The sequence below is a fragment of the Scylla paramamosain genome, chromosome 5, assembly GCF_035594125.1.
Source record: "Scylla paramamosain isolate STU-SP2022 chromosome 5, ASM3559412v1, whole genome shotgun sequence".
NCBI lineage: Eukaryota > Metazoa > Arthropoda > Malacostraca > Decapoda > Portunidae > Scylla > Scylla paramamosain.
Window position 1 is genome coordinate 14,265,107 of NC_087155.1, and position 16,585 is coordinate 14,281,691.

Below are 16,585 nucleotides of genomic sequence, written 5' to 3' on the forward strand. Positions count from 1 at the left end.
AGTGGCGTTTTGTTGTTGACAGTTACGCTGCATCTTTACGACTCGCCTAATTTGTACACGTGCTCCAGCCACTGTACCTTCTCCCGGTCGCTGCCGCGGGGTGATAACCTACTTGTATCTCAGCCCTGTCTCACTTGGAACTACTAACGGTGTTCAGCTAGCCGGATAGTTACCTAGTCAGTCAATTAATCAGCCAGCCAATCAGCTAATAAGCTAACCAGCTAGTCAGTTCGTTGGACAAGCAGTAAAATACTCGTAGTTAGTTAGTCTGTCAGTTTGTCGGCCAATCATCCAGCTACTTACAGCCATTCAGTCGGTTAATCAATCAAAACCATCCATCCATCTCTCCATCCATCCAGTTAGTCATCCAGCCAGCAAGCCGACCAGTCAGCCTGCCCTCGCCATAAAGCACCACCGTCCATTCCCTCACGTCCACCTCTGGCACACCCGGGAGTCACCATCTAAACCACAGCCTTGTTTTTCTTCCATCGTCAGATAACCTCCAGATGCCGAACAGCTGCTATGTCACACCGGCGTCCCCTGACCGCGCCAGGGGGCCACGCCGCGTCACTAGGATTGACAGGAGGCCCACCAGTCACTGCCACTGCGCTCCCTTATCCTGAATTGTTCTGGCTTAACTTTCTATTCACACGGTGGAAGGTAACAGAGGCTGCCCGATCTTAGGCTGAAAGTTGATCCTAAAATTGACATTGCGAAGGTATTATATTCTATATTTAACATTTTAGTTCCCACAAATGTTAGTCTCGATTTGTGATATCCTCCAGATTCAAGAAAAAAAAAATAAGGGGCTGGGCAGATCCTTGGGGAACTCCGCTTGCTACACTACTACATGACGAAACTTTACTCCTTATAACTGATCCTGTCCGTTTTCTAAGACAACTTTTCATCAACTTCAATTACTTCTACCTCCAGAAACTTCACATAAAAAATACGCTTTATAAAATCAGTACGTAATTTTCTTTTACGTCTACTACGTGCAAGAAGATGGTTATACTGGTAGCGTTCAATAGTGTGTGTGTGTGTGTGTGTGTGTGTGTGTGTGTGTGTGTGTGTGTGTGTGTGTGTGTGTGTGTGTGTGTCCCTTTCTCCTTATCTCTGCCACACCCTTACCTCAATCACCACCTCTCTTTCCATCCACTCATTTGTTCGCTCTCTCCTTCCCTCGCTTCCTCCTCCGCGCTCCCAGCTCAAGACTCTTTCCCACCACCACCAAAACAAACACCGTGGTTGATAACATAATTTTACTCCTTCCGCTTCGTGTGTGTGTCTTTTCTCAACTCCAGGAACGTACAAGTGACCTTTACTGCGAGATGAGAGTATTTTTTTTCTTCTAATCAAGTTTTGAAAGAACTGGCATTTCCATTCTCCTTCCTCGGCTCTTCCCAATACTTCCCCAGCTGATTCCTTCATCCCCTTCCTCCCCCCTTTCTCTCTCTCCCCTTTACAATCCCTTCTTCCATCTGTAGCAACGTCAAGATCCTGATCCTCCTCCTCCTCCTCCTCCTCCTCCTCATTTAATTCCGGTTTCTGTCCCTCCTACTCCTAATCTTCTCTTTCCTCCACATTTTTCTCTTTCTCCTCCTCCAACTCCTCTCTCTCTCTTTCTCTGCGAATACTTCCACCACCCCTACCCCAACCCCTACCATCACCATCACCACCATCACCACCACCACCACCACCTCCTCCATCATCGTCGTCGTCTCCAGACTCCCCTACACCATAATTCTTCTTAACACTGGAACTGTCGCTTCGTCAAGGGTACGATGTTTACAGTGACCGAGAGAGAGAGAGAGAGAGAGAGAGAGAGAGAGAGAGAGAGAGAGAGAGAGAGAGAGAGAGAGAGAGAGAGAGAGAGAGAGAGAGAGAGAGAGAATTTTCCTTAATTTTCTTCCCTGTTCTATTTGGGAATCCCACAAAAGAGTATTACTTTGTCATGAACATCTGTTTCCTACACTCTCTCACTTAACACACGCACACACACATAGACGAATTTAGTTTTTCCCTCTTGTTTTTTTATTCTCTCTTTTTCTTACCATAAATTTACGTCAGAAAGAATTTTATAATACGAGAGTTTTTCTGTGCTTGTGTTTGAAGGACGAGCACGATTCCCTCGCTCGTCCTTCACAGTAAGGCAATGATGTAGCTGTGAAATTGATTGACTAATTGACTGATTGATTGACGGATTAATTAGTTATTCTGCGCTGCAACGTATGTGGTGCTGCTAAGACCAAAACTTGAAATAAAAAGAAATAAATAAAAAATCTAAACGAAATAAACCCCAAAAACCCAAAAAAAGTTCAATTACAGTAAAAACAGGCATTTTTTTTAATATTTAAGTAAAACAAAAGTACTAAAACCCCCAAAAAAATAATTTAAACATCGGCAATTTAAATTTCTTCAAGCAGGTGGAGAAGGACAGGCAGGTGAGGTGTAACTTGAGCTGCCTTGTCATGCCCTGTCCTGTCCTCACCTCTTCTATTGTTCTTTATCTGTCCTTGACCATGCACAGAGGGAACACTTTTCATGCACTTATTTTTACATGTGAAGGAGACTGGCAAATGATGGAGAAGAATCTCCATCATTTGCAACTCCCCCCAAAAAATTACGGAGGATGATATTTCAAGAAACGTTTTGGTTCCGGATGTTTCTTGATATTCATCTTTTGATTATCCAAGTCTCCCATGAACCATCCTCCAGTGCACCACCACCACAATCACCACCTTACTCTTTTGTGCAATTTACAAGAGGTACCGTTACAAAGGCTAGTCTCAATTGGACCTGAACCTTGAAAATCAATTCGTATCATACAATAAAAAGAAAAAAAAATAGTTGGAACAGCACAGTCATTAATTCAACAGAAATTAAAGAAGTAAAAAAAAGTAAGTAAATAACAGATGTTTGGAATGATCTAATGCATTAAAAATGTTTGAGAAAAAAAAAAAAAAACTAATTCCCTGAAGTAAAGAGCAATGATGAATAAAACACTGAAAAAAAAATCATCAAAGCTAACTCTCAGTTCAGTAGAAATGCAAGGTGGTAGATACGATAAGTCTGAAATCGTTTATCACTAGAAAAAATATATGATTTGAAAAAAAATTATAGATTCGCTCATTAAATGATAGCAAATTAATAAATGCGAAATAAAAAAAAAAGATGAATAATATGGAAAATATATGCTCACTGAACCAAGAAAAGTTAATATATCTAAATAAATAAGATACATATGTTAATACACGTTTGAAATTATTTAATTCATTATAAAAAAAAATAAAAAAAATGAAAAAGCAAAGAAATTGATTCCATCGTTGTTGTCATCCACCGGAACAGCGAAGTTACATGGTGTTACTCAGCATAATGGTTAAAATCCTCCACCTCCATGCCCATAACAACAACAACAACAACAACAACAACAACAACAACAAAATTAAATAGAATGAAAAGAAATCAAAATAAGAATGAATAAATAAATAAATAAATATTTGACATATCTGAATATCCTTAGCGCTAGGAACAAAACATCATGAAAAACAAGAAATACATCATCCATGAAAATAAAGGAACGTTTCAGATGTTAAAAACAGGAAATTCCCACCTACTCCATCACCTCGGCAGCACACCTAGAGCCGCATTGAGCAGTAGGGAGCCGCGCTGAGCCTCACGTCATGACACTCTCTCCTCTTTCACCTTCACTTCACCTTGGAGTAAACGTTCCTGCATGTTTTTTTTTTTCTTCTTTTTTTTTCTGAAATTTCTTTTTCCTACTTCTCCCAGTCACTGCATTCCTACTTCCCGCAACTCTTGTCTTCCGACTTTTTTTTTTTATCCTTCCTTCTTACGTTACTGCTACTACTACAGCCACTGCTGCTACTACAACAACTACTATTGCAGCAACTATAACAAAAACGACGATAACAAAAACAATAACAACCCGTACTACTACTGTTACTACCACTACTACTACTACTGTTACTACTACTACTACTACTACATCACCACCACAACCACTACTTCCTTCCCCCTGTCTCTCCTCACAGTTCCTTCCTGCGACACTTAAAAAAAAATTATAATCCAAACTTGCTCCACACTCAGCCCACTCATCCCACACTGACCTACTCACCTCGATTGACAGTCAGTCAAGTGAGTCAACGCATTGTTTGCCGCACCACAGTAATCCTATTTTTCGTGGATGAAATGATGAAACTAAGGACATTCCCTCTTTCTACTCAATAGCCCCCTCCCCCCCTCTCTCTCTCTCCGTGGAAACTAGTCACGAAGGAAGCCACGACACAAGGTCAGCAAAACATCTGGGCATTCAGGAAGCACGCAGGTGAATTACACGTGGCAGTAGTGAGCGTTCCATAGTAATTTCCGTTGGTGAGGAGAGACAGAAGAGACAGGAGAATGTGCAAAGCTGAGAATCAGGAAAAAAAAACACACAAACGAGAGATTATTGTGATAGTAATGCCGTAATTAGTTGAACTTCACAGATTTCAGGTTTTCTTACCGGGACTGACATTGCTTACTTTGTGTGATGTGGAAATGTGCGGCCAGAAAAGGGAAAGGGAAGGAAAATGTTTGATTATTAGTGATGGCGTAACAGAACTTTGCTATTTTATATATTTTTATTGATATTATATTTACGTAAAATAATTCCTTCCTTCCATCATTCGGTTCTTTAATCCTTCCATTCTCCGTTTTTTCCTTCCCTTACTCAATCACTCATTTAACTACCTCAAAATCACTAGGGACTTTTATCTTCTTCCTTCCTTCCTTCCTTTCTTCCATCTATCCTTTATACTGTAATCGTTCCATTCTTTCATTTTCTCGCTCCGTTAGTCAACAACTACCCTTTCTTTCCTTATACCTTCCCCGTTTCCCTTTTCCCCCTCTCTCGTTATGGCTGCAGGTAGGACTCTGAAGGACCTCACACCCAGAGACGTCCTTGTATCTGTTTGTGTCCATGAACGGTGGGTGCCTCTTGCAGGACCTCCACGGTGAACGAGCACCCGTCAGCCCCAGGCAGTGAACGGTGGAGGGAGAGGGGAGGTAGTGAGGGTGTATGGAAGGCTGATGGAAGGCTGCTAACGGGGAAAAAGAAGGGACGGCAGCGGAGGCGGTGGTGATGGTGGTGGCGGTGGTCAGTTTAAGGAAGGCAAAATGGGGGAATGGAGGGAGGTGGTGTATGGGTTGTGCTGGTGGTGAGTGAACATATTATGGGTTTGCCGGCGGTGTATTGCGAGTGACGGGCGTAATGTGACTGTTTGTGAGTGGTGGGCCGCGGGTTGTGGGTGACGGATGGGTGGATGCGAGTAGCGGCTTGCGTCTGGGCTCGGGTCTCTGGGGTTTGGTAAGCCAGACACACGACTCGTTCAGCCAGTCAGGCGATGGGCCGATGAGGGAACATTTTCTGATTCCTGCCCACACTTCGACTACTTTCAAAAGCCTCTAGTTAAGTAACAAGTTTTCAAAGGTGTTTTTTACGTTTCTAGTGAATGATTACAAGACTTCTATATTATTAACAGGAGAAACAGTCTTGAGAACATGGCTGATCATCTGTGGCCTTTGAATATAGTTGTGGTGGGAGAAGTAAAGCGTTTTTGAACATGGGTACGTCATATCATGCATCTCGTCACGGTCCTTCATGACTTCACTACGTCCGAGGTTCTTTTGTTTAGGTTGCTTACTGGTCAGCATGCTCTACACAACACAGCCTCGCCCTCCGACCTTTGCCAGCTGAGACATGGCGACCGTGGATGAATAAAAACTGGTGTCTTTAATCTTCTCTAATGTAGCGTTCGATCTAGCACTGGCACTCCTTTGACAGAAATGTAGTTAAGGGATGGTCACGATAGCCTGTTCTCATTTTTTACTTGTAATTTCATGCTGGTGATGCAAGTCACATGCCACAAGGGTCCACACCTCGCCCACATCACGGGGGGTGGATGGAGGCAGGGGATGACGGAGCAGGGAAGAAAACAAGGGAGATAAAACAAGGAAAAGAATCTGTTTTCTTTTTCCTCGTTGGTGAAGAAAACACGTCAGCCACTGCGGGGCTTGGTAATGACTGTAGCAAACGTGATTATGGAGGACACGGAAATAAAACCATAACAGGAAGAGTCCAGGTGTTGCATCCTTGATACGGATCCAAGGGGTGAGGAAGCAGTGGCTAGCGATGACGAGGCAGACGGTGGTGGTGATGAGGCAAAAGGTGGTGGTGGTGACGAGGTTCTCAGGAGCCAAGGAATCAGGAAGGCCGGGGGGAGACAAGGGTGTCGGCCAGACCTGCCTTCAAGCCCTGCCTATTGGCTTGTTATTCCTCTGTTCTGTCTTTTATCATGTCGTGACCAAGGGTTTGAACATTCTTATTCTTTTATTTTATTTCTTCTTTTCTTGTTTCTTTTACTTGTTTGTTTTTCTTCGTTTCTTGTTTTCTTTCTTTTCTTGTCTTTTCTCTTTTGTCTTTTCTCTTTTCTCGTCTTTTCTCATCTTCTCTCTTTTCTTATCTTTCTTCTTTTCTCGTCTTTCTTTTCATATTTTTTTATCTTTTCTTGGTCTTTTCTTGCTCTGTCTTCATTTAATGTAGAATTACCACAGTCACCACTCAGCTTCAGCACCTCAGTCAACTTGTCTAATGCAGTGCCCCACATGCCCCTCACAACACAAAGATCTTTACTAATGCTAAAGGAGCTTCCCACGCTGCCTGGCCAATGAGATCTCAACACGACAGTTTCGCGGTATTCCCATCAATCAAGCATCGTTGTGTCACTTTCCACCAGCCATAATCAGCCGGCGGCCTTCACCACGTCGCTAAAAATACGTATTTCTCATGTTGACTTTCTAATTACCGTCTTTTTTCCTATAATTAAGGCCATCGGTCCCGCCCTGGGCAAACATTACTCGTTTTATAAGGTGTTTTTTTTTTTTTCTGGTCTTCAAAGTAACATGACAAGACAGTAGCAAAGGAGTTTTTCTTTGTAATGTAAATATTTTCTCGTCCTCCGCGTGTAGAGTGACTCCCAAGATCCGGAAGGCTAATAGTCGCTTCTTTACTTGTTTGAAATGTTACGCACGCATTGTTTGGCTGGAGAAGGGAGGGTGTCATGTCGAGGGTACTCTCTTGCAGGACTGTGGCTTCCTTGAGAGAGGCATACTCAACCACCAATGCCTTAACTCTTTCACTGCCATATACAACGATATTTAGTATTGGAAATGCTCTATATATAATCTTTACAAGTATTTACAAGAGGGGAAGAAAGAATAAAGAGTAGATGTTCCAGTGTCTTGCGGCTCTAGTCAGTATAATGTTCAGTTGTCAGTAGAACAAAATTAAAATGTCCCAGAATGGTTTGTGACAGAGGAATGGTGTGTCAGATAGCACTGAAAGGGTTAAGTGACCTCACTCATAAGCCAAAGTAGCAGCAACAACTACAATGACAACTGCAGCAATTCTGACAACAGCATTAGCACCAGTGACAAGCAATCCTGCAGTCATCTTCCTATTTGGTCTCCATCACGAGAGGCGAAGACAGGGATGAGTGGCCTTTACGTACGTGTGTACGTATAAGCTTGAACTATATGGAAACTGTGAGTTTAAAATTTTACTTTTCTTCTGTTGAGTACAAAAGAAACGAGCTCGTGTTGCTATCAGTATTTTAGCAAGCATTGTCCAACATTCGAGTTCTGTGTGCAGATACTCAGTCATCCTTACCAATAAAGTAGACTTTTGTTTGTGTATTTATGTATTAATTAATTATCTAAGGAGAGAGAGAGAGAGAGAGAGAGAGAGAGAGAGAGAGAGAGAGAGAGAGAGAGAGAGAGAGAGAGAGAGAGAGAGAGAGAGAGAGAGAGAGAGAGAGAGAGAGAGAGAGAGAGAGAGAGAGAGAGAGAGAGAGAGAGAGAGAATAATTTATATGTACAGTACACGAGTCCATTATGTTTACAGCACTGCTTTAAAATTAAGAACGACCTCTCAATTCATACACTGTGCATAGCTTGAGCGAAGGTGGCTAAGGGGGGGAAACAGGAAAACCCGAGACACGAGGACGTCCTGTATGACCAAACGGCTTTGTGTCCACGCGGTTGACGGAACGCTGGGCAGCACAACCTGTCGAGCTGAGAAAGACTTGGCACGACGCCTGAACCTCATCACTGTCATGACTTCTCGAGACCACACAGGCCAGTATTCTGCAACGCTTTGCTCTCTCACCACGACTATTTTCAAAGGCCAAAGAGCTGATCAATCGTGTTCTCAACAGTGTTTCTGTGGTTAATAATGTAGAAATCTTGTTAATCTATCAATAGAACCATAAAAATACCCTCTAAAGACCCGTGCAACTTCAACTAGAGCCTTTTGAATGTAGAGGAGCGGTGTAGTGTTTCAGAATATGGCCCATTGCTGCACTTTCTTTTCAGTGGGCAGGGTGGCGGTGCTGCCGTCTGCTGGCATCCTGGTATATTACACTGAGTATGTATGTGCCTCGCCTCTCCGCACGTGCTGGCGGCTCGGCATTTACTGAGTGAAATTATTAGAAAGTATTCAAGGCAGAACCAGACAGAGGTCATCGTTATGTTAAATCTAATCTTTCTTTTGATTGGTTTGCAGGAGTAATATCGATGTAAGCATGATCTAGCGCACTTCTGTCAATCTGCTTATATTATAATATCTATTTATATGATATTGTAGTGGCAGAGATCATTATTATATCAAAACTACGCCTTCTTTTGACGGGTTTGGCAAGGCAATAGTTATAAGCATGTTCTAGCACACTCCTGTCGATCTGTTTGCATGGTATTGTAATGATACCAGTGTAGATGAACCATGAAAGTGAAAGTATCAAATAAAGCCAAAATGATCCTCTTTCCTTCTCGCAGATTATTAAGTGCACTGTATATGGGTATTTTCATTAGCTCGTGTTACCTTCGGGAATACCAACTTGGCATGCCTAGTGTCCCGCTAAACAACATCAGGCAGTCTGCGTGGGTACAGATCGGTGCGCTTCTGTGTTTAGTATGATGAACACAGTTGGCCTTGCGTGAGGTGGCGAACGAGGAGTACGTGTTTGTGGACCTCTTCACCGTTCCTCAGCAACTAGACTGAAGCAGAACTATGAGCGAAACTAAAATCAAACCCATCATCAGGCAGGCGAGAGTACAAAGCAGTCTGTCTCTGTTCCCTGATGATCTTGTGTGCCGTGGAGGGGGAAAACATTTTGTCTGAAGCAACCAAGCTAAAACGACTGAAACTGAAGCTAAAACTGACCCCTTCTCAATCATTCTGGAGATGCCTGGCCGAGCACTGGAAGGCAGCACCTGGCGGAGCTGCAGGGAGGGCAGGTGTAGTATTTAAGTCCAGGAAGCAACACCTGGCTGGGTTCCAACACTAGGGCGGGTGTACGAACCCTCGCTGATAATATCGGCGAAAAACAGAAGGAACTTATTAAGGTGTATCATTCCCACAGGTTTTATGGAGTAGTAAATTTGATCACTTTCATTTGCATTAACATTAATCTCCCATTATTATTATTATTATTATTATTATTATTATTATTATTGTTAGTTGTTATTATTATTATTATTATTATTATTATTATTATTATTATTATTATTATCTATTTTCTTATTTCTTTTTTTACACGGTGAAAGGTCCGCTACGCCCTTGATATGGAAAAATATCCCTTGTTGCTGCTCCCCAACACAACACATTTAATTAATTCCGAAAGTGATCTTGCCGGTTCAACTCAGTGTCTCAATATACTTCTTTTTTTAATGAAAATCTCATGCAGATGATAAAGTAAAGTAAAGTTTAAGAACGAAAGAAAGAAGTGTAGATAATGAGGTCTGCATTACTGAGGCGGTCGTAATAGTAATGAAAGTAGCTTTGCGAAGCGGGGCAAGGGGAGGGAGAAGAAGGAGAAGGAGAAGGAGAAGGGGAAGGGGAAGGGGGAAGGAATACACTCAAGCTCATCAGTGGAGTAATCATGAAGACTGCGGTGGAAGATTGCAAAACAACCACTTCTTTCCTTCTTTCTTCCTTTCCCTTCGTCTCTTTCCAGCTCACCCCCGCACCGCCGCACCATCACGACTGAAAATTGACTTTACCTTTACTGCCCCACCATTCCCGTTTCCAGCACTCTTGCCCCACTTGCTGACCCGCTATCAACGAAAGGAAAGGTAATGCCCAAGCTCGTTCACCGTGTTCCTATCATACATATACTTGCCAATGCCATCGCCACTTCATGAATATAGACGCAAGCTTAAACCGTGAAGCAAAAGGAATTGATGTTACCGCCAGTATTTCAATCCCATATAATAAACAGCACTTGGCCATTAGTCTCCTCTGACGTGAGTGTTTCTGCAATACTTTATCACGCTGGATATCACCACACGTCACCGCTCTGCTGGGCTCTGCAACCAAACTGGGAGATAAAGAGACCCGTCCAATGTGCGCTTCGGTGCCTGAGTGGCGATCGTACCCTAGAGAGATGGATTTCAGGGTGATGCCAATTCTCTTTTAGATAAACAGTTTGAGTTCAGATCACAGAGAACCGAAATAACACCTCTCCCTCCCTCATGTACACGTAACATGTTTTCGTTCGACGTAGCCAGGGCACAATTATCGCATGCAGGTGGCCCCAGTCTTAAGGTATGGTTTCAAGTGCTAAGTTTTAAGATATGGTTTCTTGAACGGAGTATAGAGGGAACTAATGAATGGAGGAAAGCTGGAGAAAGGCGGGTGGAAGGCTAAAGAAAGACGTAACACGAGTGAGGGATGAGGAAATAACAGGAGCGAGGAAAATTAACACAGATGGCTTAGTGGCAGACCGATGAGGCAGGGGCGGGACACCGGAGTGATGGATACAAGCCAAAGATGCATGGAGCCCTTCTAAGACATTCTCGTAGTTTTTTGGCTTCACAAGAAGAATCTCAGTCTTAAAGTAACAATAACAGCAGCAGATTGAACACTCACGTTGGCGTCCCACCAGGTGGAGCACAGGCGTAGGGCGGAGCGGCCACTCTGGGTCTTGAGGAAGTTGCATTCTGGTCCCGGGCCTCGCCGGTACAGGCCGGGCGGCACCAGGGTGTGACCAAATCTGCACGTCCACGCACGCACCAACGCACGCACAAGGGTTGAAAAAAAAAAAAAAAAAAAGAATTAGTAAAAGTTCAGCGATTAGAAAACAATAAATATCCTTCCGATGATTAGAAATAATGACTGCAATAATATTACCAATAATATTAACTTAATTTTCTTCCTAAAGGTATCACCTCATCCGGTCCTTGTGGCCCTCATCTGCCGCAGACCACCACCATTAACACCAATACATTCACCACCATCGGCTCCCAGTGGCACTCGTTGCCTAAACATTAAGAAATTTTACGTGTCATTGTATCTGCCACCACAAGGCTCCTAACCTCAGCCATCCAACCGCTTTATAGGCGAGATACAATTAACAGAGACATTTTCTCCTTTGATATCGCTGCGCCATAGGAGAGAGGTGTCCCCCTTCCCCCACCACACAAGTCACACTAAAGGGCTCGAAAAAAAATAAATAAATAATGTCAGGTGCCATTTTATATATTTAGAGCTCATTGCCAAACACTACCAGGTGACCAGCTGAAGGATGCCGACGAAAATATTTTGCTTTTCCAGCGTGTTTGAATGAGACTAAGCTATTCTTTACTTGCTGCTTTCATATCAATACCACCTGAGACCAGCTATCCCATAACCACACAAGCCAGCCAGTTACAAGCCACCTCCTGCAGATGCAAAGACTCATTGTGTTTTTGTAAGGTGTTAAGGCCGCACCTGTCGCCTGGCGTGTGCTTGGCTCCCTTCCCTCTCCAGCAGGGCTCAGGTGAGTGGCCGTAAATCGATCATGGCATTTGGGACTCTCACTTTTTTTTTGTCCATCCAGAGCAGCAGCAGCAGCAGCAGGAATCCCTCCCTTCCACCCAGCCTCAGCACGCTTTTGGGAGAAGCCTGTGACGCCACGCATGAACTGTTACGTTGGTGTCTGTGGAGCGCAAGTCACCGGCCTTGGAAAACCTTGTCACGCACCACGGCGAGCAACAGTGAACTTCCTTGAACAAGCGTGGCACCGAAACGCTCAACCATACGATGCCTCGGGTCTGATTTGATAACCGCGGCAGCGCAGAGGGAAACAACTCCCCGCGGCCAGCCAGGGAAAGTCGACCACTTAGTAGGTCGTGCGCCAGGACGTGACGGCCGGCCACGTTAGGCAACGCGTAGGCTCGACCTGCACTGGCAGGGGCGAAGCGGGGCGGGGCGAGCACAGTGAGGCAATGATTTCCCACAAGAAGACCTACTAACTCTCGAAACCCACCGTGGCACTTTGGCGCTGGCATCACATCATCGTTAATGGAGCGACGAGACCGTTAATCCCGCGCCGCGACATAAGGATGACGGAGTGAAGGCGGCTATCAAAGGCCATCCGCTCCTCATGGGTCGTGGAGTTCAGTGACTTTTTATTTTGACCACCGAATTCCACCCATTCGAATCCCAACCATGACGAAGGAAGCGAAAGTAAAAAAGAAATACATATAGAAACACATCAGGTAGGTAACCTCTATTGTGTCTCCACTAAAGTTGTCTGTTGTGTATGTATACGACTGATTTAAGATTAACGAAGAAGACCAACTAAGAAAGATGGGCAAGACGTGAAAATAAATCATGTAGAGGCAGTGGGGGAAGGGCGTAGCGGGGAGGGGAGACGACCCACGTTGGAGCTAAGATATGGGACAGTCGTGGTGAGGCAAACGTGCATTTTGGAGGGATGAAACGTGAGGCAGGCGTGGTGGTGGGCGGGGGTGGCGAGATTTATAGGAAAATGACTCTGTTGTGGCCATCTTCTTGAGGAAACACTTTTAGACAGGTGTTAAGAACAGTATAACTTGTATGAATGGACACTGAAGCTCATATCAGTAGCTATTACATCCCCTGAAGAATCTTATGGGGATGGAAAATTTCAGCCCTTCAACCGCGTTCCCAAATTTTTTGACGTCTTATCACGGCCGGTTTGAACAGGCTTTAGTGGAAGGTGTTAAGAGGCTTTTAGGAGTGTGTCCAAGACTGGTAATAGTTTAACGAAGTGAAAAATACCCATGGGAACCCGACTCATCATCTGTAACCTTTGAAAATAATCTTATAAGAGAACAAAACATTAAAAAAATATGGCACCATTATTTATAAACTGAGGAGTGATTGTTCCTGAAGATAATGCGTAGAAAGGAAAAGGTTTGCTTGATCATGTGACTTACTGAGAACCCACCGTAGAAGTCACTGTTCATTACGGTTATTGAGCGGAAAGGAAACGTTTACTTCACGTGACCTAAAAAAACAACCACAGGGGTCACTTTTTACTGCATATTATTGAGTGGAAAGAAAAATGTATACTTGCTCATGCAGTTTTTAAGAGACCACCGTGGGGAAAAAGAAAAAAAGTTTACTTAAACGTGACTTTCAAACCCACCGTGAGGCTATTGTTCCCTGCAGATTATGGAGTGAAATGGAAAAGATTAACTTGATTTTGTGACTTAACCCTTTAATTTCTATGGGTGTCTTTCATTAACCCCTAAAACAGTGTAAAAATAGTTTGCGTGGAGACATAAATGGCTAGGGATTTTTTTTAAGACTACAAAAATATTTAAGAGAGTTTCGTACAAAAATAAGTGTCGAAACGGTGGTGAAAGTGTTAAGAATCCACCATAGGAGTCACTCTTTCCTGCAAATTATTGAGAAAAAAAGAAAACGGTTTACTAGACGTGACTCCAGCACTCACCTGAAGGCCGCTGACTGGAACACGTGGGATATGCCGGGATGGATGTCAGGGCGGTACCTGTAGGGAGTGGTCACTCCCTCGCCCACGAAAGCTGGCAAGAACTCGTACATGATAATATTCTGGAAAGACAATACACAGTTAGCTTGAAATAACATGCATCACCACCACCACCACCACTGCAACCACCACATCACCTCGACACCGAAACATCACCAACACACTACTGAAACGCTACCACCACAGTACGGTAACCCCTCCCCCCACCAACCTCCTTCCAGCAACTCTATCGTAACCACAACAGCGGAACTTCCCCGCCGCCACAACACTGCCACTGAAACACGACTTACATCACCATAATGAAGGTCTTCGTGCACCTCTCTAATGACGGTACCTCCTTCCTCCACTCTACTCCTGCTGCTGCTAGTGTTGTGAGAGAGAGAGAGAGAGAGAGAGAGAGAGAGAGAGAGAGAGAGAGAGAGAGAGAGAGAGAGAGAGAGAGAGAGAGAGAGAGAGAGAGAGAGAGAGAGAATTAAACACTGGGAAAGGAATCAAGGAGAAGCCGCTCAATAAAGATATAATGGACGGATGGGGAAACCAAGCCATAAAAGAAGAGGGACATGGAATGGCGGGAAGGTTGAGGCTTGAGGGGAGTGAGAGTCAAGACAGGGAGGGAGAATAAAGGAGTAATAGGAGGTGGAAGGAATGGGGAGAAGGGGATGGGGGGAGGCGGGGAAAGGAGGGGGGCAGTGGCGGTACTTGGTCTGTCTCTCGTTGCAATCCACGGCCTTCACGCTCCTCACCCCCGCCGCTCAATGATAGGCTTTCTCATCTGATGATTTCCCACCAAATGCCACTTGGTCGACAGGCGCTGCTGCAGGCTGTTCTCCGCCTTTTTATTTATTTAGTTTAGTTTTTTTTTTTTTTTCTCCACCTACAACACTTTTTTTTTTTTTACGTGTTGCTTGAGGTGACTTTGACCTTTTTTCCTACGTGTTGTTTCAAGTGACACTTTTCTTTTTCTTACGTGTTGTTTGAAGTGACTGGTGACTAACCCTCTTTCTTACTTGCTTCGTTAAGCGACTACTTTTTTTTTTTTTTTCGTACGTGTTTCTTAAAGTGACAAGTGACTAACCTTTTTCCTTACCTGTTCAAGTGACCAACCATTTTTTTTACGTATTTCTCCTTTTTTTCTTGCTTGTTGCTTTTAGTGACTAACCCATTTTAACGTTTATGTAACTAAGAGCTTTTATTTCTTACGCTTCTTTTACTGACTAGCAGCGCATTGGACTGACCTGCAGGTGAGCGGTGACCAGGCGGCGGGTGCGCTGGAACACCTCCTCGTCGGCCCAGTCCGGGTGTTTCTCCTGGATGCGTTTCGCCAACACGTTGTGCCACCGGAAGAACAGGATGCCAAAGGCCAGCAGGGCGGGGTTCTGGTTGGTCCGCTGGTCACCCAACACTGTAGCCAAGAACGACACCGCCTGTTGCTACGTCTGGCTCCACTGACTAACAAAGTGACACACACACACACACACACACACAACGATTTCCCTTTTTTTTTCTTTAATCACTAGAGAGATACCGCTTTACTATATTCACGTTTAGAGATGGGAAGTGGAATTTGTATACAGTCTTTTTGCCACGACGTTGTTTTTGGATGTGAATAGTTCTTAATATTGGATAATGATGAGTTGATGTACAGAGTGACAGACTTTGATAATTAACTTAAGTCTTGATCGTTCTGCACTGGAAAAAAAAAAAAAAACTCAGTAAACTCTTTCAGGATTGAGGATCACACACACACACACACACACACACACACACACACACACACACACACACACACACACTCACAGTAGACTCGTTCAGGGTTGAGGATCTTGAGGACGTGCGGCGTGGGGTTATTGAACATGGGCACGCGCTGGGTGTTGCGGGGCGGGAGCAGTGGGTTGTCGGGGTCCGTTCTGAAGGTGCCGTTCTTGAAGGAGCGCAGCATGTTGACGCGCGCCTCGCTGATGCTGTACACGAAGCTCGCGTCCAGCCATGACGTCACGTAGTTCAGCTGAAACAAGGAAAGAAAGTAGATTAAGTACATGCTAAACACAAAGAGTACACACCAACAAAGAAAAACTAACATAAGTGCAATGAACAAATTCAGAACAGTGATAAGTTAACCGATGACGTGATGTAATTCAGCTGACACGAGAATGGAACAATAAAGTACATGTTAAACGCAAAGCAAAATCCTTCATAACATACACCAACAAAGAAAAAAAAATATGTATACGCAATAAGCCAAAACAGAATAGTGGAAAGTCCTGCTGAAACGTGAGAATTCAGGAAATAAGTACCTCCTAAACAAATAAAAAAAACATCCGTAACACACACCAACAAGGAAAAAATAAAATAAATAATGCATACGTAATAAACAATATCAGAATAGTCTAAAGTCCAGCCATGACAGCTGGAACACGAGAAGAAAGAAAAACCTGCTAAACGCAAAGAAAAAAAAAGTAAAAAAAAAAAAAACTCGTAGCACATACCAATAAAGACAGAAACCTGATAAAAACACAATAAACAAAATTAGAACCATGAAAAAAAATCACGTAGGACATACAAGTAGATAAACCAGATTGAACTGCCAACGATACAAACCACCAAGACACGTCAAAGAAATCATCAAGACTACCATTTCATTTCTTCCTCAGACACCGCAATGTTACCGGAAACAATAACACCAAAGGGCTGATATTATCTCTTGCCTT

At 43.7% G+C, this 16,585-nt stretch overlaps 1 protein-coding gene across 2 annotated transcripts in view; it reads right to left on the reverse strand.

Annotated features, from left to right (window-relative positions):
* LOC135100557 (dual oxidase-like) overlaps window positions 1-16,585 on the reverse strand; it is a 93,245-nt gene that overhangs the window by 14,114 nt on the left and 62,546 nt on the right. For both annotated transcript variants that reach the window (XM_064003553.1, XM_064003552.1), the window contains exons 5-8: window positions 15,675-15,882; window positions 15,113-15,279; window positions 13,821-13,939; window positions 10,988-11,111 (exon numbers count right to left, since the gene is read on the reverse strand). In XM_064003553.1, the coding sequence (XP_063859623.1) occupies window positions 10,988-11,111; window positions 13,821-13,939; window positions 15,113-15,279; window positions 15,675-15,882 (618 nt within the window). The remainder of the gene's footprint in view (window positions 1-10,987; window positions 11,112-13,820; window positions 13,940-15,112; window positions 15,280-15,674; window positions 15,883-16,585) is intronic.